Source organism: Mustela putorius, unplaced genomic scaffold (genome assembly GCF_011764305.1).
Source record: "Mustela putorius furo isolate JIRA1106 unplaced genomic scaffold, ASM1176430v1.1 tig00000196_pilon_pilon_pilon, whole genome shotgun sequence".
Taxonomy (NCBI): Eukaryota; Metazoa; Chordata; class Mammalia; order Carnivora; family Mustelidae; genus Mustela; species Mustela putorius.
This window is the reverse complement of record NW_025421310.1, coordinates 8,583,920-8,604,036: the sequence shown is the minus strand read 5'-3', so window position 1 is coordinate 8,604,036 and position 20,117 is coordinate 8,583,920. Positions and strand designations below refer to the sequence as shown.

Below are 20,117 nucleotides of genomic sequence, written 5' to 3'. Positions count from 1 at the left end.
CAGTTATCATCAGCTTTCCATTTTTCCAGTTTTCACCTTTCATTGACACTTCTGTGCATTTGGTCATCCGGGAAGACATTGTTCATGGCCGAGCTCATGCAGAAATTAGCTATCATACAGCGGTGTATACAACACAATATTTAGAACTTACATATAGTCTACCATTTGTTGAATTTTTTCACTTGTGTATTTTATCTGGCATAGTATTATAAAATTCGGTAGTTTAGCTGATGGAAATTCCCTGGTAGAAAAGTGTAACAAATCAATACTGGGAATATAGGACTTGCTCAAAATGATCTTTAATGTATTTATCTGGTTATTCAATTCTCACTGACTGCTCTGCCTCTTTCCTTCTCTGATTTTTGTGAAATAAAAATCCTTCTCTGATGGCCTCTTGGTGAAATATACTTTCACTTCAGGAACGGTTGACCTTCAGGGATGTGGCCATCGAGAGAATTCGATGTTTAATTGCTGTTTAATGGCTGAGAAACACTCCATTGTGGTTGTGTATGTATGTGTACACACACACACACACTCATCTCCTTTATCCATTCCTCTATCAACTGATACTTCACTGCTTCATAATTTGGTTATTATAAATAACGCTACAGTAAACATAGGGGTGCATATATCCTCTTGAATTAGTGTTTTTTATATTTTTTGGGTAAATACGAAGTAGTTCCATTACTGTTTGGAAGTTAGTTCTACTTTTACTTGAGGAACCTCCATACTGTCTTCCACAATGTCCACATCAGTTTGAATTCCCGCACACAGTGCAGGAAGATTCCTTTTTCTCCACATCCTTGCCAAGATTTGCTCCTTGTCGTCAAAATGGTTTTTCAGGAACGCCACTTTCACTTTAAGAGAATGTAACCACGTTAGCGTTCAACACAAAGGGCCCACAAAACTCCATCCTTTACCTCAAACTTTTGAAAACATCAACTTAAATGGGCAGGCAGCAATCCTGCTCCACAGGACGCGGCAGAAATTGGCAGGGATGAAAATTCCGAAACCACGTAGTGGGAGCAGAGGCAGAGAAAACCAGGCTCCATCCAGATCCCACATTAGGTCCCGGTTGTGTTCCCAGGCTCCAGACCCTGGTCGTTTGGGCTCCCTGAACGCGGGAATCTCCCGGTCCACGCCCTAGCCAGGGCCCGCCGAACGGTAGTGGCCTCGACTCCGACCGCGCAGACATGGCGACCCTTCCCGCGCGCCCGTTGCCGGAAGCTCTATGCCGTTTCCGACCCATTCGGCCCTGCCCCCGCCCTGGACCCAAAGATCATATCCGTTTCCCTCTCATTGCCGGAAATGCTTCTCCGAAACTAAACCCCATCCCGCCCGCCGAATTCAGGACGAAGGCCCGGCCAGTACGGGCTTCCCCGGACAGCCGGAGGCGCCCCACTCAGGCCCTCCCATAGGCGGCGAGCACCCCGGCCGGGCAGCCCTTCGCATCCGACTCATTACCGGAAGCGCCCCTCACAGTCTCGCCGGTGCGCCGGCGCGCACGCGCACCTGTTTGCCGACCCGGAAGCGGCTGACCGGAGAGAAGGTCAAATCGGCTCCTGAGGGCTTTTAACTTGCTCATTTCTGCGTCAGAACCTCAGTCCCCAGGCATACAATCCTGAGGTGTGGGGTGTCTACGCACATTCGAGTCCCTTCACCCGCGCCTCCCACCGCGGTAAGTAGCGTGTCGCGGAGACGCACAGAATCCAGAGGGCGGCGCTGCCGGCCCGTGGGGTCCCGGGGCCTTTCGGTTCCCATCGTCCGAGTCGGTCCCCGCCTGTCGCCCCCACCCGCCCGCCGCCGCCTGCCGCAATGTCAGCGTGCTTCACGCCGTCCCGGGCACCGCTCGCACCCGCGCCGTGGGAGTCCAGGGAGATGGGCGTGTGCACCTCGCGCCGCAGCCTGGCCCGGCTCGGCCCACAGACGCGCGGAGTCTCTCCCTGGCTCTGGTTACGCGCAGACCGCGCCGACCTCCTGAGAAGTCCCCATGCAACCCCGCGTGCAGTGAGGGGACCGAGGCCCAGGAAGACACCTTCTTCAGTGCATGCTTTCAGGAGTGGGATTAGGACGGAAGATCGCGGGGAGTGACGGAGCAGGTCCCCTCCCTCACGCGAGGATGGGGGCCTTGTGGAGGCCGTGACTGCGGCAGATGAGGGATGGGGGCGGGAGGGGGGGGAGCCGGAGAAAGAGAATGGCTAAGGAAAGAGCAGTGAGAGGGTCCGTAATAGACGGCGAGATGAGGAGGATGCGGGAGGGACTTGCAACGAGGCCCTAAGAGCGGAAGGGCAAGTCGCCAGCGGAGAAAAGAAACGAGCGAAATGTGGAGGAAAGGGAGGCGCTCCGGAAGAAGGGGAGCCGAATAAGAGGGCCCTCGGTTAACAGAAGTGGGGTGACAAGGGCGACGCACTTCACGCAGACAGTGGGAAGGAGAAGGTGGTTTTGAGTAGACGAAGCTGGGACAGAGAGTCGGTAGGGATGACCGCCCAGAGAGAAACAGCAGTGCGAGAGCTTAGCCAGAGGGTGTGACAGGAAAGAGGGAATGGAACTGGGGAGCAGAGAGGACACGGGTGAGGGGAGAGAGAGGCCAACATCTATGGAGGTAGGGACAGTCCGAAAGGTTGGGATGAAAGAGTAAGGGAAGGTGAAGTAGGTTTCAAGAGTTTTCTGGAAGGTGTAGGTGCAGCGAAAGAGAGAAAAGGGGAGAAAACCGGGCGGAGCCAGGGGAATCAGAGGAAAGGAGAAACAGTGGAGAGACTCAGGAAAGAGAAACACACGAACAGATTAATAGAAATCCTTGGGAGGGAGAAAGAAGGAGAACCGAGATCTGGATGAGTGGTGCTAAATGGGACATGGCTGATTCCGTTGTGTTACAATGACCTGTGTCTCCACAATGTACTTAATGTTAAATTTGCTTGTTTGAACAGGTGAGAAAGAATTACTGCTTATAAGGCTGGTGCATTTTATACTTATTAGCATCATGAGATAGTTTTAAAATATTAAGCATAGAATTACCATATAGTCCGCCAAACTTACTTCTGTGTATATACACAAAGAAGTTGAAAACGGGGACCAGAACAAGTGTTTGTACTCTGTGTTCATAGCATTACTTACAATAGTGAAAAGATGCATTGAACTCTTCTATGCAAAACACTGAAAACTTGTCTGTACTCTGCAGTCTTGCTTCCATTTGACACTTGACCTTAAAACAGACTTTCTCATCTACCATTCCATCCCCTTGTCAGAGGCAGTAATGACCTCCAATTTTCTAAATGTACTGGGTAATTGACTCTCTTCATCTGTTTGAAAGCAACAAGTTGAACAGTGACCACTCATTTTTCCTTTGAAGACCTTTTTTTCATGGCTTTCCAGACATTACAGAATTGACATATTTTATCTATTATCTGTGTGTGTGTTTTCAGTTTTCTTCTCTGCACTTGTTAACTTCAGTTTCCTCTGTTGATTTTTGCTCAATTCTCTGCTTTCTGATTGGAGGAGTACCCCATTGGCTAGTCTAGGACCTCTTCTTTTCTCTGTTTACACCCAGTGACTTTCCATGTCCCTGCATCTCAGGGTTTAAATACCCTGAGGTTTCCTAGGTTCACACACCATCTCAGACCTCCATTCCGAGTGCCAGAATGTATTGTTCAGCTATTTCCTCTGCATCTCTGCTGGGACATCTAACAGTCATCTCCACCTTACAGTTTCCAAACATGACTTCCTAAACTTCCCCAGTTGTGTTTCCTACAGTCCTCCACCTCCCAGTTAAGAGAAGTGCTGTCCTTCCTGGGGTTTAGGTGACCATCCTGGCATGTTTTTAAAAGACACAGCATATTCTTTGTATGTGTTTTCATTTATGATAGAATTAAAAACAAAACAAAACACAGTGATCTGGGTGAAAGACTATGTGTTTTCCAAAATTCACTTGAAATGAAGGAGAAGAGTGTTTGAAGACCACGCCAGACATTCCTAATCTACTTCTGTGACCTGATCCCCTGCTTATCCTCTCCTCCCACTAGGATTGAGGCCCACAGATTTCTTTGCTGTTCTCGGGACCAGGGTCATCATTGTCCTGCTGTTCTTGGGGCCAGGGTCAGGACTGCCTCAGGGCTTTCCAAGGGTGGTCCCTGTCTAGGATTCTCTGACTCTTCAAATGCTGGTGGTGGACTTCCTTCCCCAGGTGTTTGTTGCCATATCACCTTCTCGTGGGGCCATCTCTGACACTGCCGTGTCCCATTCCAGCCTCCCCCTACCCGCACTGGCCTGTTATGCCTCTCTGTGTGGATCTCGGCTACTTCCTCTTCTACCGTCTGGTTACGGGGGATGGTCCCACAAGAGAGCAGAGCCACAGGGGTGGGTAGGCTGCTGGGCTCTTCTGAGTCATGTTCCACCTTGACTGCCCATGGGATTGCTGAGGCATTTTGTGGATTCCTCAAGGTCCCAGTCCCCAGGGATTTCTTGTGTAATGGGGCTCAGCCTCAGTGGTGTTGAAAGGGCCCCAGGTGATTCTGATCTATATCCAGTATTGAGCCCCAGGCCAGCTCCTCCATTGATAAGGACTGGAAGCAGCCCCTAATCTGGAGAGAGGTGAGGGGGCTGTTCTCTGCATAGGGTGTTATCAGGGCAGGTCTGTGACTTGAAGGGAGGCTCAGTGCAGCCCGGATCCCCTCTGCTGCAGCTCCTGTGTGCGCTTCACCAGGAGGGGAGCAAGTTCTGCAGGAAGAGGTCAGAACACTCATGTACTGGTCTCCATGTAGCAGCTTACTGTCCCCGAATCCGCACTGTGGCCGTGGGCAGCAGAGGGCTGTGTCCCACATGGGGGGATCTTCCCGTGTGGGGGGGTGTGGCACAGGCAGGTGAATGTTGACTCAGTTCTAAACAGCATACATTTGATGCTCAGGATTGACGTCTCAAGACCCATCTTGCCTGGGAGAGAAGCCCAGAAGAGGGAGAAGAAGAAAGCCCAGGAGTCAGGAATGACTCTTTCTCAGGTAAAGTCCTGTCTCGGTTCCTTGTTCTGTGCTCTGTGTCCTCACCTCCATGTGACCAAGCTCATCACACTTGGAAGGGTCCCTCGTGCCAGGTTGGCTCATGCTCAGCCCAGGGACTTCCATCAGTCCCTGTCTGCATGCAGATTCCAGCTGTTCTATTTCCCTATACGTATTTAACGGGGATCAAAAGTACTTGTTACTGTTTTTAAAAAAACCTTGCAGAGGTGCATGACTGGCTCAGTGGGAAGATCATTGGACCCTTGATCTAGAAGTTGTGAGTTTGAGCCCCATGTTGGGAGTAGAGATTACTTAAAAATATATATATATTCTTATAGGGTTGTTTTTGTCAGCAAACTGGATAGAATGACATTGATAATTTCATTTACATCTAAAACAGTTTGTGCATGTTTAGTGTTCCAGAAATACACATGAATAAAAAATGATAATGATGATTTATGCAAAAATAGATGTCATTTAGAGACTAGTATTTTGATTTCAGTTATTTTCAATGTGTGCGTTTTGTGTCCACACCTGTGTGTGAATACTAGCCCATGGTATGTAAAAAAGACATCATTTTATGTCTGACATGTTTTCCATGGCCTTAAATTTATTTCTACACCAACACGGACATGAGATAATAGCTTTAAGAATACGGTGTGCTTGCATGTGTTATGTTCCAGCCTTGAACTTGTTTCAGATTTTCTCTATTAGCAAACCTTCTGTCAGTGGATTTTACTGTCGTATGCATTACTTCATTCACTGCGTGGGATGGATATGTGTTCCATCCTGAAGCCTGACCTCTTGGTTCAAGTGCAGGCCCTGCTACTTACTATCTCTGTTTGACCAGAGTGTGTTCGTTAGAGTACTTGTGCCAGAGTTGGGTCCTATGTAAGATGGGGACAAATACTAATTTAACGGGATGCAGTGTCCTTATACAAGTTAACACTTATAAAGCATTAGAGTAATGCGTACCATACGGGAAGTGTTCAGAACTTCAGATGCTTTTATTGTTAATGAGATTCCCATTTTGCAGTTTCTACCTTTCACTGACACTACTGTAGACTTTGTGAACCCTGAACACTCTACTTAGGCTATTGCTCATTTAGAAATCAGCTGTCATTTTGTGTGTAGTACATACTATCTAGAACTTGCATATAATTTACCATTTGTTGATGTGTTTGCATTTGTGTGTTTTATCTGGCACAATATTCTAAAATCCTCAGTTTAGCTGAAGGAAATCCTATGATGGGAAAGTGTAACAAATCAAAATCAGGGATATATGACTTGCTTAAAATGATCTTTTGTGGACCTATTGAAGCAGTCATTTTTCAATTAGCAATAATCGCGCCTCAAATAAACCTCATTGGCCATGATACTGCCACTGCGCAAAGCTTGAAGCAGTCATCTCTAATGGACCCTTATACCTCTCTCCTCCCCTCATTTTTATGAAATAAGTAGTTTCCTAATGGCCTCTTGGTGAAATGTGCTTTTATTTCAGGAACGGTTGACCTTCAGGGATGTGGCCATCGAATTCTCTCGGGAGGAGTGGGAGTGCCTGGACCCTGCCCAGAGGGCCTTGTACAGGGATGTGATGGTGGAGAACTACAGGAACCTGGTCTCCCTGAGTAAGGATAGTTTCCCTCTGGAGGTTGGGAACTGCCCTAGTATATCTTTGTGTTTCTCTTGGAAATTTCTTGGGCGCCCTTTCCCTACTTGCCTGAGATTGAAGCCCTGCTGATTCAGAATTGAAAAGCTTCACAGTGTGGTGTCTGGATTTTACACCCAGATGATCGTGCAGGTTTGTGGTGGTGCTAGAACTGGAGGAAGAACAAGACCTTACGTCAGAAATTTTTTAAAACTATCACATTGCCTGGTTTTACACCTGTAATCTTGATTTGGTCATTCAGGGAAGAGAGCTGGATATTTGCATGTCAAACATTTAAGCATTAGGAAGAGGTGTATCCGTAAACAAAGTTGTGAAATGTTTTTCTAGACCTGCCTATAATGAACGTCCTTGGTCCCAGCTGACAAAGGGCTAGGAAAATCCCAGGATATCATCTCCCAGTTTTTGTGTCAGCAGGAATCTCTTTCTGAGCTGAAAGTTACCTCCCTGTGTAGCAGGGGAGAGCCCTGGAATGCCAGGAGTGGGGCAAAACTAGCCCCAAAACCCAGGCAAGAGGGAAGAAGTCAGCGATGTGAACACAAGTAAGAGGCAGATGCAGAGAGGAGGTGACTTCCAGAAATGTCATTTGGGACATTGTCCCCACATGGGAGAGGGGGTGGGAAAGGAGAATCGATTTCTCTTGGGCTCTCAAAGGAGCTTGTTCTCCCTCTCTTCTTGTCCTCTTCTTCATATGTGTATGTTTCCACTGTTGATGGTTCTGCTGCTCTGGTCAGCGACAAGGGCAGAGTCTTTAATATGACCCAGACATGCTATTCTGTCTTTTAGAGCCCTTTACTGGTTCAACCTTGGGGAGCACAGGAAGGGCTCTTTGTAAGGGGCTTTCTTCCTTCCTTAGCCTCTCCTTCCCTGCTCAGTCCACACAGATCTGATGTAGGGCTTTCCCCGCCGCCCCACCCCCGGTCCTGACTGCAGGCCCTGTCTGGCTTGCATCCCGTTTCATGTGCTGAGTGACCCGTCACGGTGGGAACGTCGGCTGCTCTTTTGCCTGTGGGACTCCAGGCAGAAGCATGGGCTGTCCAAAGCCCTCTGGCTGTTCGTGCCTCCACCATATCCTCTGTATCCTCCTTTCCACTTTTGCCCTGCAGGGGCATGTGTACTGGGAGTAGATGGGGTGTTTTAGCATTGCTGTTCGGCAGTGCTCTGTAGAGAGAGGGCAGGGAAAACCTTTGATTCCCAGTCCTTCAAGGGGACTGTATCTCAGGCTCTGGGCCCTCAGCCTGGAATCTGTAAGCAGACACCAGGTCGTGTTTGAGCATTCCACAAAATCACCCCGCTTCCTTAATTTCCTGCCTTTTGTGTGTCTTGCTCATGCAGCATCTCCTTAGTCTTGGAGTGTGGGAAGCCCTTGACTGTGGCTGATTTCCTGGTTTCCTACATTTGTTTGGTTTTGCCTCTGAAATTTTCTTGGTTTTGAAATACAGTTCCTCGGCGTCTGGAATTTTATCCTCATTTTCTGCTGTGATAACCCAGCCTTCAGGTGCCGGACAACTTGTGAGCTCTCCCATGAGGAGTTTTACTGGGTGAACGAACATTCTGGATGGAGAACACTTATTTACAGTTCTGATGGATATGAAGGAGTGGGCTTTGTCCAAAAACCTATATGACCTCTGGAATTTGGTGAAAATATAATCATAGTTATCCTTCCTATATCTGTTTTGCTTGAGTTAGTACCTGCTTGATGACAAAGAGCCTTTTTCATTTGAATGAATTTGGGTTTTTAAAATTGGGCATATTGGATATCTTGAGACTATGCTCTTGTTATGAAGTGTCTCTGTTCACCTCAGAAATACAAAGAAATTCATTCATTGTTCGTTTTATAAGGTATTTTGGTTTTTCTGTAGTATATCCTAAATTTTCTAAATGTAACTTGTTAGGTTTCACATGAATTTTGTAGAGGTGTTTTAAAGTCCGTTCAGATGCTTCATGTTAAATCATTTCTGTGTCTGTATTCACCAGGTAACTCTTAGGTACACTGAACTAATACCTAAAATTCTAAGTTTATTTTATAGAAACATATGGATCTTACATTTCATGTACTTTTTCATCACTATGACTTTTGACAGAGTTTTCCACCAAATTTGTAAAATTCTGGAAAACCTTTTATTTGTAACCCATGAAGGCTGTTACATTCTAGAGTGTTCTGTAATTTTCTGGGTATCACTGTTTCTTATGGTGATCACCTCTGCACATGCATCTTCTGGCACTGGCAAATAGACTTTCTGTCCTCAAATGCTACTGATAATGCTGCCTTAGAAGTTATTCCTTGCTCTCAGTCATATGACCCTTAAGGTTATATATAGTCTTCCGATAATCTCTGTGAAGTCAGGATTCATTAATTCTGGGCAACTGGACATTAATTTTTATTCATTCATGATAACTGTATGTTTATAACTACATATGGCAGTAACGCCTGTCACCTCATGTCTGTTTCATGTGTGAAACTATGTTGAGAGATGCAGTGATAGAATTTCAGGTAATTAGAGGAAGCCAGTCTAAGAGAAACTGTTATTTCCAGATAGTTTCAAAATTTTTAACATATTAACATCAGAATATGTCAATTTTTTAATACCACTTCTGTCTACTTGAACCACTTCTGTCTAATTGTACAACATTCCCATCACTCCAGATTACTGTCCTTTACCCATTCATCAGTTTCTCCACATCCCCATCCCCTGGAAACCACCAGGCTGTGTTTGTCTCTGATTATCTATTTTATAGAATACCATGTTTTTTCTACTTTGATAAAAATGGTTTTTGTCTATGTGGAATCTCTAGACCACTTTGGTCAATATTACCATTTTTAAAAATATGAAATTTTCCAATGCATTGTATGCTATGTCTTTTCCATTTATGTAAACATGTTTACTTTCTCTCAGCAGTGTTCTACAATTCTTAGCCTTACAGGTCTTTCACACCCCTGGTTAAATTGATTTTATGGCATTTTATTCTTTGAATGGTTCATTATACATGGAATCGTTTCTATAACTCCCTTTTCAGGAAGTTCATTATAGTACATAAAGCACAGCTGAGTATCCTGTAACTTTTCTGACATCACTGTAACATTAAAAGGTTGTATGTGTTTGTGTGTTTATGTCTTTCAGGGGATAGTTCAGGGAATTCTGTATTATGGAGATCTATGATGTCTTCACATGGAGATAATTTTCTTTTTGCTCTCCAATATCTGTACTTTTTTTCCTCCTTTTTCTTGTTTTATTGCTCTGGTTAGAATTTGCAGAATAATGTTAGATAGCATCAGTGAAAATGGATATCCATGTCTTATTTCTTTTCTAAGGGGGAAATTTTTACTGTTTCATCTAGGACATTAGCTATAGGTTTTCATAAATAATCTTCAAGAGGTTGAGTAAAGTCCTTTCTCTTCTGAATCTGCTGAGTGTTTTTCTCATAAGAATTTTAGAATTTTTCAAATATTCTGCATACAATGAGATCATTGTATAGGGTTTTTTTTTTTTTTTTTCTGTTTGTCTTACCATTAATAGATACTATGTTTATTGATGTTATATGTTGAACCTTCCACTGTTGAATTCTTGGAACAAGTCCCTCTTATTTATGTTGTGTAATATTTTTTCTTTCTTTCTTTTTTTTTTTTAAGATTTTATGTATTTATTTGAGAGAGACAGAGAGCAGGAGGTGGGTGGAGGGAGAGCAAAGGAAAAAGGAGAAGCAGATTCCCGGCTAAGCAGGGAGCCCAACATGGGGCTCTGTCACAGGACCTCAAGACCTCTACCCAAGCCAAAGGCAGACACTCACCCCCCTGAGCCACCTACGTGCCTCTTTTTTTTTTTTTTTAAGATTTTATTTATTTATTTATTTGAGAGAGAGACAGAGAGAGCATGAGCGAGGAGAAGGTCAGAGGGAGAAGCAGACTCCCCATGGAGCTGGAAGCCCCATGTGGGACTCGATCCCGGGACTCCAGGATCATGACCTGAGCCGAAGGCAGTCGTCCAACCAACTGAGCCACCCAGGCGTCCCCCTAGGTGCCTCTTTGTTGTGTAATTTTAATAATACTTTCTATTCAGTTGGCTGGTGTTTTGTTGAAGACTTTTACATCTGTATTAATAAGGGGGATACTATTTTGAAGTTTTCTTGTGATGTCTTCGGGTTGGTATCGGAATAATGTTGGCCTCGGAGGCACCAAGGGGGCGTAGTCAGTTAAGGTTCCAACTCTGTTTCAGCTCAGGTCCTGATCTCAGGATCATGAGATAAGCACCATGTTGGACTCACATTCAGTATGGAGTCTGCTTAACATTCTCTGTGCCTTGGACGCCTGGGTAGCTCAGTCATTAAGTGTCTGCCTTCAGCTCAGGTCAGGATTCCAGGGTCCTAGGATCGAGTCCCACATTGGATTCCCTGCTCAGCGGGGAGCCTGCTTCTCCCTCTCCCACTGCCCCCACCTTATGTTCCCTCTCTTACTGTCTCTGTCTGTCAACTAAATAAATAAAATCTTAAAAAAAAAAAAAAAGGTTTCTCTGTGCCTCTCCCTCTACTCTTTCCCTTTACGACTTACTCACTCCGTCTCTCTTTAAATAATCCTTGGGGTATAAAGATTAAAGTTGGCCTCTGAGAGTAAATTAAGACATGTTCTATCTTTCATTTCTTTTATTTTTTTTAATTTTATTTATTTATTTGAAAGAGATCACAATAGGCAGAGAGGCAATCAGAGAGAGAAGGGAAGCAGGCTCCCCACTGATCAGGGAGCCTGCCACGGGGCTTGATCCCGGGCCCTTGAGACCACAACCTGAGCAGAGAGAGGCTTAACCCACTGAGCCACCAAGGCACCTCTATATCTTTCATTTCTTTCTTTCTTTCTTTTTTTTTTTAAGATTTTATTTATTTATTTGACATACAGAGATGGTAAGTAGGCAGAGAGGCAGGCAGAGAGAAGCAAGCTCCCTGCTAAGCAGAGAGCCTGATGCGGCGGCTCCATCCCAGGACCCTGAGATCATGACCTGAGCTAAAGGCAGAGGCTTAATGCACTGAGCCACCCAGGCACCCCTATATCTTTCATTTCTTACAGTGCTGTTCTATTTACATGAAACTTCCTCACCCTTTGTTTCTCTTGGAAGCCTTAATTTCTCCCTTATTTTCAAAGGACAGTGTTCTATGGGGATAGAGTTGATTAACAGTTTTTTGTGGTTTTTTGGTGGTTGTTGTTGTTTTCCTTTGTCAACACTTTAAGTATCTTATCCCATTGTCTCTGGTCTTCATGGTTTGGCTGAAAAGTCAGCTCTGAAAGCTATGGTGTGTCCTATTATACGTGATGCTTCTCCCTTCTTGGTGTCAACATTCTCTCTTGATATCTTTCTCTTCCATGTATTGATCATAATTTGTTGCATGTGCATCTTGGATTTTTTTCTTAAATTGGATGTTCAGTGAGTTCTTAGATTTGTAGAGTCTTGTCTTAACATTTAAGAAATTGTCTACCATATTTCTTCCAATATTCCTTCTGCCTCCTTCTCTCCTTTCTTTTTGGGGTTCCCGTGGTTCATGTGTTGGCTCACATGGTGTTCTCTTCCAGGACTGTTAGACTCTGTTCATTTACACTTGGTCTTTTCCTTTGTGCTCTTCAGATATGGTAATTTCAACTGACTTCCTTACCAGTTTGCTGAGTCTTACTCCACCTTATTAGACCTGATATTGAACCTTTCTGTGAGATTTTTCAAGTCAGCTATTTTACATTTCAGCTTCAGAGTGTGGTTAGGTTCTTTTTCCACTTTCTATCTCTTTCTTGATATTCTCTATTTATACAGCATTTTCCTGATTGCTTTTCAGTTCTTTGTCGGTCATTCCTTTTAGCTTTTTAAATAGTTGATTTAAAGCATGTGTTTAGTAAGTCCAAAACTTGGGCTTCCTTAGGGCCAGGTTTTGTTACTTATTTAATATTTCTTTTTCTGTATGGGTCCTGCTTTATTGTTGTGTTGGCTCCTGTGTACCTTCTTGTTAAAAATGGGACATTTTGAATATGTTGAAACTTTGGAAATCATAATATTCTCCCTTCCAAGTATTTTTTTTTTTTTAATGTCTCTTGTGATTGTTGTTATAAATTTTGTGTGGTGTATTTTCTTTGTTATGTGTAGCCATTGATGCGTTTGGTTCACTTCTCGGTCAGCTAGAGATTCAGCAGACTTCTTAGACTGCTGGAACCAAACACAAAACATACCAACTTTCCACCTTTGTATGTGTGTATGTGTGTTGGGGAGTGCATGAAGCACACAGGGTAGACGTTTAAGAGAACAGCGCCCTGTCCTTCACTTCTGCTTGCTCAGAATCTGCTGGATAGCAGGAGGTATAGTCTTGGGGTCTTCTCAGGTCTTTTTTCATGCGTCTGGTCCTGGGCATGCCTGAAACCATTTTGGGTCCCTGGAATATGTGGGGGATTTTCAAAACCTAATTTCCCAGTGTACCTTGCTCCCTTGTGTTTTCCTTGGGGTTTCACTTGCCCATTGTTTGCCCCAGTTGTTATCCCTGCCCTAGGTGGCAGTGGCTACTAGACTTAACCTTTAAATGTTTGTGACGGCCCCTGTGCCTCAATTGTTAAGCTTCTGCCTTAGGCTCAGATCATGATCCCAGGGTCTTGGGATCCAGTCCCTCATCGGGTCCCTGCTTGGTGGGAAGCCTGCTTCTCCCTCTTCCACTCCCCCCGCTTGTGTTCCCTCTCTCACCGTGTCTCTCTGTCAAATAAATATGTGAAGTCTTTGAATGAAGGAATGTGTATTTGTATGTGTGTGTGTTTGTGACAAAGGCCCCTGGTTATCACCTCCACCTAGGTAGAGATCTGAGGTAGGCCAAAGAAAGGCAAGCATTTTGAGCCAGTCCTTCAGGGAGCCAGCAGACAGATTAAAGAAGCAAATAACCAGTCACAGTTCTTTGAAGATCCCATCTCTTCCCTGTGTATGGGAAGCCTGTACCCCTTGCAGACTCCCATCTTCAAGGCCACTTTCTAACTGAGGTGCAGGGCACAGATTCAGGGCAAGTTGAAACACCTACCTTTTTCTTGGTGAAGAGTGTACCTTGTTGCTGGAATCCTGTGTTTAATTTCCAGGGTTTTTACAGAGTTCATTTGGACCGTTTTTGGTAGTTCATCTCCTGCAGTATTCTCCTGGTGTTCCCTTTTTTGCGATTTTGACATCACAGTTCCCTGTTGTTAATCTCTATGATATTACATATTTGTCAGATAGTACATATTTGTCAGAACTATGTTTCAAAATAGGTGATTTCAACATATTTTCCATTTATGATGTCATGTGCTTCTCCTGAAATTCAGCCCATTTTTCTCTTTTGGGTAAACCCTTTAGAATTCTGAAGTCTGTATACATTGTGTAATTTTTATAAATGAACATACTTACTAATTACTTCTGGATTCACTTGGGGTTATTAACATGTTTATCATTTTTTAACATGATTAACATGTAATTTCTACATGTATTATGGTATATAACCATGTTTCACTGATTATTATATTGCAGTATGCCTGTTTGGTGTGGTTATATTTTTGGAAGAAGTATTCAGGATATTTTATTATCTTTGAATGTTATTTTAATATTGTAGACAATAAGTATTAAGGAATTTTCCCTTTTTAAAAAGATTTTATTTATTTGAGAGAAAAAGAGTTTGCAGAGTGCGTGAGAGAGAGAGAGCACATAAGCAGAGGGAGAAGCAGGCTCTCTGCTAAGCAGGGAACCCAATTCAGGGCTTGATCCTAGGACCCTGGGAACATGACCTGAGCCAAAGGCAACCACTTAACTGACTGAGCCACTCAGGTGCCCCTCAAGAATTGACTTTAATTTTTTTTTTTTTTTTTTTCAAGTATGATTCACTTCTAACCCTCCTGTGAGGTTTTTAGGCTTTGGGATGGCTATGGAAAATTCCTGTATTTCAGGGCACTGGAACTTATTTTTTTTTTTTTAAGATTTTATTTATTTGTCAGAGAGAGCGAGCGAGAGCGAGCATAGGCGGATAGAGTGGAAGGCAGAGTCAGAAGGAGAAGCAGGCTCCCTGCGGAGCAAGGAGCTCGATGTGGGACTCGATCCCAGGACGCTGGGATCATGACCTGAGCCGAAGGCAGCTGCTTAACCAACTGAGCCACCCAGGCGTCCCAAGGGCACTGGAACTTTTGATCACAGAGCATTTAAATAGGCTTCCCTGAAAATGATTTGAACTATGTTGTAATCACTCTTTCATTACTGAGAAATCTTGTGGGGTTGTTTTGGTGTTTCTAAACATTTGCACACCATGGTTGAGAAGCTTGATAACTCTGGTAATTACGAATTCTGCTTTTGGTGTAATACTTTTTTGTGTGTGATTTTATTTGTTTATTTGAGAGAGAGGGAGAGGGAAAAGCAGGCCCCCGCAGTGAGCAGGGAGCCTGACTCAGGGCTCGATCCCAGGATGCTGGGATTATAACCTGAGTTGAAGGCAGACACCTAACCGACTGAGCTACCTGGGTGCCCAGTGTAATACCTTTTCTTATAAAATATCTGTCTTCGTACTCTAGTTAATATGAAGCCTATCACTATTTATATATTACAGATATCTCTACTAGATGTATGAACAAAGAATTACCACCAAAAGACAACATTAATAATGGAGAATTATTCCAAACCTTGATTTTGAAAAGACGCATAAGTCATGACTTTGACTTCGGTTTGAGGGTTCAGCAAGATGGGAACAAATTTGAGACTCAGTGGCTATGTGAAGAAAAAAATTGCAAAGGAATGACTACATCCCATTATAAAAATCTCACTTGTAGAGAAGACCAACAACATCACAAGTTCTGTAATGATTTTCCTGTAAAGCATAGTGTTTCTGTAAGAAATAGTAAATCTCAATACTACAAACATGATACGTCGAATAACGCACTGAAAAACAAGGCAGGCTCTTCAGGAAATAAGTATAGGAACTGTTTGGACAATAGGCTTGGTTTAAGCTTTCATTCACATCTGGCTGAACTGCAGAGATTTGAAACCCAAGAGGAAATTCATGAAAGTAACCAAGTTGAGAAGTCTACCAAAAAGTCCTCAGTTTCACCCCTTCCAAAAATTCCTTCTAGTGTCAAAACCAACATTTCTAACAAGTATGGGAAGGTTCTTACACATTCTTCATTACAGACACAACATCAGAAAACACCCAAAAGAGAAAAACCTTACAAATGTAAAGAGTGTGGGAAGACTTTTAGCCATTGTTCAACCTTAGCTACTCATCAAAGAATTCATTCTGAGCAGAAACCTTACAAATGTAATGATTGTGGCAAAGTCTTTAACAGGTTCTCAAACCTCACAAGGCATCAGAGAATCCATACTGGAGAGAAACCATATAAATGTAACGTATGTGGTAAGGATTTTATGATACGTTCACACCTTTGGGGACATGAGCGAATTCATACAGGAGAGAAGCCTTACAAATGTGATGAGTGTGGAAAAGCCTTTTCTGAGTGTTCAAATCTTGTTCAACATAAAAGAATCCATTCTGGAGAGAAACCTTACAAATGTAATCAGTGTGGTAAGGAATTTATCACCCGTTCACATCTTTGGGGTCATGAGAGAACTCATACTGGAGAGAAACCTTATAAATGTAATGAGTGTGGAAAGGCCTTCTCTGGAAGTTCAAATCTTACTCAACATAAGAGAATTCATGCTGGAGAGAAACCATATAAATGTAACGTGTGTGACAAGGCCTTTAGTCAGAATTCAAGCCTTACAGTTCATCAGAGAATTCATACTGGGGAGAAACCTTACACATGTCGTGAATGTGGTAAAGCCTTCAAGCAATACTCAAGCCTGAGTAGACACCAGAATATACACAGAATGAAGATATAGATGTAGAGCCTGTAGTAAGGCTTTTATTAAATGATCTCATATTTGGAGTCATAAGGGAATGCATATTGCAAAGAAACTTTACAAAAGAATGGCATGGCCTTCGTGCCATGATTTGACCTCAGGAATCACCAAAGAGTTCATGTTGGAGAAAACCCTAGAAATACAACTTGTGGTGAATTGCTTAAGTAAGTTGTACAATGTACTGTACTTGACAGAATTCTTACTAGTGAGAACTAAGTCTAGTTCTTGAAGATTAATCAAATCACATGTCAAACTCTGCAGGAAAATTAGAAGTCAAAGTGATTTAAAATTCCTAAGACAATGGGTATCAAAGGAGCAGGGGCATCTATGGAAATGCCCACTTAATCATCAGTTTATATAGTCATTTTACTCATTTAGATATTGTGATGAGGTTTACTTTATTATTGAATTTGGATCTGTGGTAGAAAATCTATTAATGATGTTATGTCTTCATCATAGACCTTCCATGTGTTGCCACAATGGAACTTCTTGTTTTGGTCCTAATGTGAATGATGGTTTATTTTTAATTTTCAAGTCATTTGTTCCTTGCTGGTATGTAGGAAGATAGTTAACTTTTGTACTGTGATCTTGTACCCCACAGCCTTGGTGTTATTGCACATTAGTATTTTATCTACCATACTTTTGTGCATCGTATGAGGTGGCTTGGAAGTTCTGGTGACAGGTGCCACTCTATCTTGTTTCTGGCATCAAGACACAGGACTCTCTGTTACCATACTAATACCGATTGAATCTTGCAGTCATTTAAGTCCAGCTTGGTTATGGTGCAGGTTCTGGATGTATTGTGTTGGCAATCAGAGTATCCAGTTTGTTAAGGTCTCAGAAGCTTTATGCGTTATTGGTATTGGCATATAAAAGAAATCTTTGCACATAAATGGAAACTGGTCATAGCCAAAATTATAAACATACCAGTAATCTAAAACATGAGTACAAGTTATGAAAACACCTAAGTGTAGATCTAGATTATTATTATTATTATTATTATTATTTTTTAGATCTAGGTTATTGTAAGAACATAGCCTTCCAGCTTTTTCGGTATATCATAATGGTTTAATCATGTGCTTTGTTACCTCCCCAGTAAGTTTAAGTCCCCATACTGCTGCTAAACAAGGAGTGAAGTTAGTGAAATCACTCAACCCTGTGTGCCTAAGGTCTCCTCCTTAGAATGAAAGTGGTAGTAGTCCCATCCCTGATTTTTGATGAATGAAGACTTTAAGTGCCTTGACAGCAGAGATTCTTACATTGTGAGTGTTTTTTAGAATTCCCCATTCAACTCTCAGAAGGCTCTTAATGAAGCTAAAATTAAATATTTTTTTCTTAAAGATTTTATTTATTTGCAAGAGAGAAAGAGAGAGCGAGCATGAAGAGGGGGAGGAGCAGAGGGAGAGGAAGAAGCAGACTCCCTGCTGGCCAGGGAGCCTGATGTGGGGCTCAATTCTGGGACTCCAGGATCATAACCTTAGCTGAAGGCAGATGCTTAACCCACTGAACCACCCAGGTGCCCCTAGAGCAAATGTGTTTTAATGGGAAGTAAGCATAAGTGAAGAATACTAGTTTTCTTTTCTTTTTAAAAAAGATTTTATTTATTTATTTGACAGAGATTAGAAGTAGGCAGAGAGAGAGAAAGGGAAGCAGGCTCCCTGCTGAGCAGAGAGCCCGATGTGGGGCTCGATCCCAGGACTCTGGGGTCATGACCTGAGCTAGAGGCAGAGGCTTTAACCCACTGAGCCACCCAGGTGCCCCAAGAATACTAGTTTCCAGTTGAAATGGTAAGTGTAGGTGAAACTTAGGTTCCCATGCAGGATCCCCCAAAGGAAGAGCATCATTCATTGCATCAGATGACCTCCAGATTTTTGATGGGAGGAGTCATCTTCATATCACAGATGCTGATTACAATCCTGGGGAGTTTCTTTCTTCTTTCTTTACCTGTGTATCTTCCTTTTTCTCATATGTGAAGGTTGAGGTCTACAGATCTGAGTGTCAAGCACCTGTTTGTAGCCAACTTCTTAGTCATCATCTTCACAAGAATCTCCAGCACCGTGACAGCTTTTGGGTAGGAATATTTTCTCCCTGATCTTGGATGTAAATTTGTTTACTGGGTTACAGCGTGATATACTGTGCTATATTATGTAAGTATCTGAAGAATCTGGATGAAGGGGTGAAGTTTATAAGGACTTTTTCATATGGTATTTGCACATTTTGTGTATCTAATTTCTTCAAAATAAAAAGTACAGAAAGGCAGCATGATATGCTGTGGCTTTTAGAAATTTCAGGTGCAGCTGTATGTTCATATGGGAATAAGGGACATTATAGGTACATCCAAAAATCATTCTTTTTTTTTTTTTTTTAAAGATTTTATTTATTTATTTGTAAGAGAGAGTGAGAGCGAGCACAGGCAGACAGAGTGGAAGGCAGAGTCAGAGGGAGAAGCAGGCTCCCTGCGGAGCAAGGAGCCCGATGTGGGACTCGATCCCAGGTCGCTGGGATCATGACCTGAGCCGAAGGCAGCTGCTTAACCAACTGAGCCACCCAGGCGTCCCTCCAAAAATCATTCTTAAAACTTGTCACCACCTTGGTAATTTTCCAGAACACTGGAAATGACGTGTGCTTCCACCCCACATAATGTGCGGCTTACTCTGCTTCTTAGAACTGAATCAGAAACACAGGAGTAGAACCACAGGATTGGATGTTTCAAGTGTCTGCTTTATTATGCATTGGTGGATTACTTTGTTCTGGAACCACCTCTAATCCTGCATGAAGTGGGCAGATGGTCAGAGGAAAGGGGAAGACGATTCCAGAAGCACCATCGAAATTCTCTTAATGTCTGAATGAAAAGCTTCCATCTTTCCCTTCAGAATAGGGTCAGAAACTCCTCATTCTGGACAAAGTTCTCAAGACACGAGAGAAGAGCAGAGGTACCCGAGGAGAGGTCCTGCCTTAAGGAGGGAAGCTATCCTCACACAAGACAACCAGTTTTCTTTAGGTTTAATATCCTGACTGTACATGTAAGGTCTGTGAGCAGGGTCTATGCAGTCCCTGTGATTCTAAGAGAATACTGTGTATTATTGGTGAATGTCACAGTCCCTGAAATGAAATACACGCACCCAGACATGCATTTCTTAAAGTGGCAGTGGGAAGATTATTTTGTTTTCACACAGTATGAGCTAAGAATAGAAGTATAAGAGTGGGTTCTGGCGCCGTGTGAGGATTATTACTTGGGTTTGGTGGCGGAACTTCTGGGTCCTGACTTTGAAGAAGTTTGACCTTTGCCAGTCTCAGATTGCTCCTTTGGGGCGGTGCCTTCCATGCAAGGCTTGGTTGCACATCGTGTGGGACCTTTCTGTGAAATGTGGTTGAGGGAGGGCATTGCGCATGCACGTGTCTTCCTGTCCTAGTCACAGGTCATGTGATTTAGTATCCTAATTCTGGTGCTTCTCAGTTTCATCTTGTGAACATACCACCCCAAAAGCTATTCTCAGCCTCCTGCATCATCGCTGTGCATTCTGCCTTCACCCTGGTAACCTTGTCTCCTGTTGTCGTAACCTGGAAGGTTTGCCTGAAGAGAAAAGT

The 20,117-nt window shown here is 43.2% G+C and overlaps 1 protein-coding gene and 1 pseudogene across 1 annotated transcript; one reads left to right on the top strand and one right to left on the bottom strand.

The window, feature by feature from the left end:
• Window positions 1-1,299: 1,299 nt before the first annotated feature.
• LOC106004438 (zinc finger protein 677-like) lies at window positions 1,300-18,882 on the top strand. Its single transcript, XM_013049652.2, has 4 exons — window positions 1,300-1,678; window positions 4,901-4,991; window positions 6,490-6,616; window positions 15,223-18,882. Exons 2-4 carry the CDS (start codon window positions 4,977-4,979, stop codon window positions 16,506-16,508), a joined length of 1,428 nt encoding a protein of 475 aa, XP_012905106.2. The 5' UTR covers window positions 1,300-1,678; window positions 4,901-4,976; the 3' UTR covers window positions 16,509-18,882.
• On the bottom strand, window positions 6,254-6,384 carry LOC123391284 (annotated as a pseudogene).
• Window positions 18,883-20,117: the final 1,235 nt, after the last annotated feature.

Excerpts from the sequence above, each read along its gene's own strand:
- LOC106004438 (XM_013049652.2), top strand. Across the intron at positions 6,617-15,222 it reads CAGGAACCTGGTCTCCCTGA|ATATCTCTACTAGATGTATG; the intron begins GTAAGGATAGTT and ends TATATATTACAG.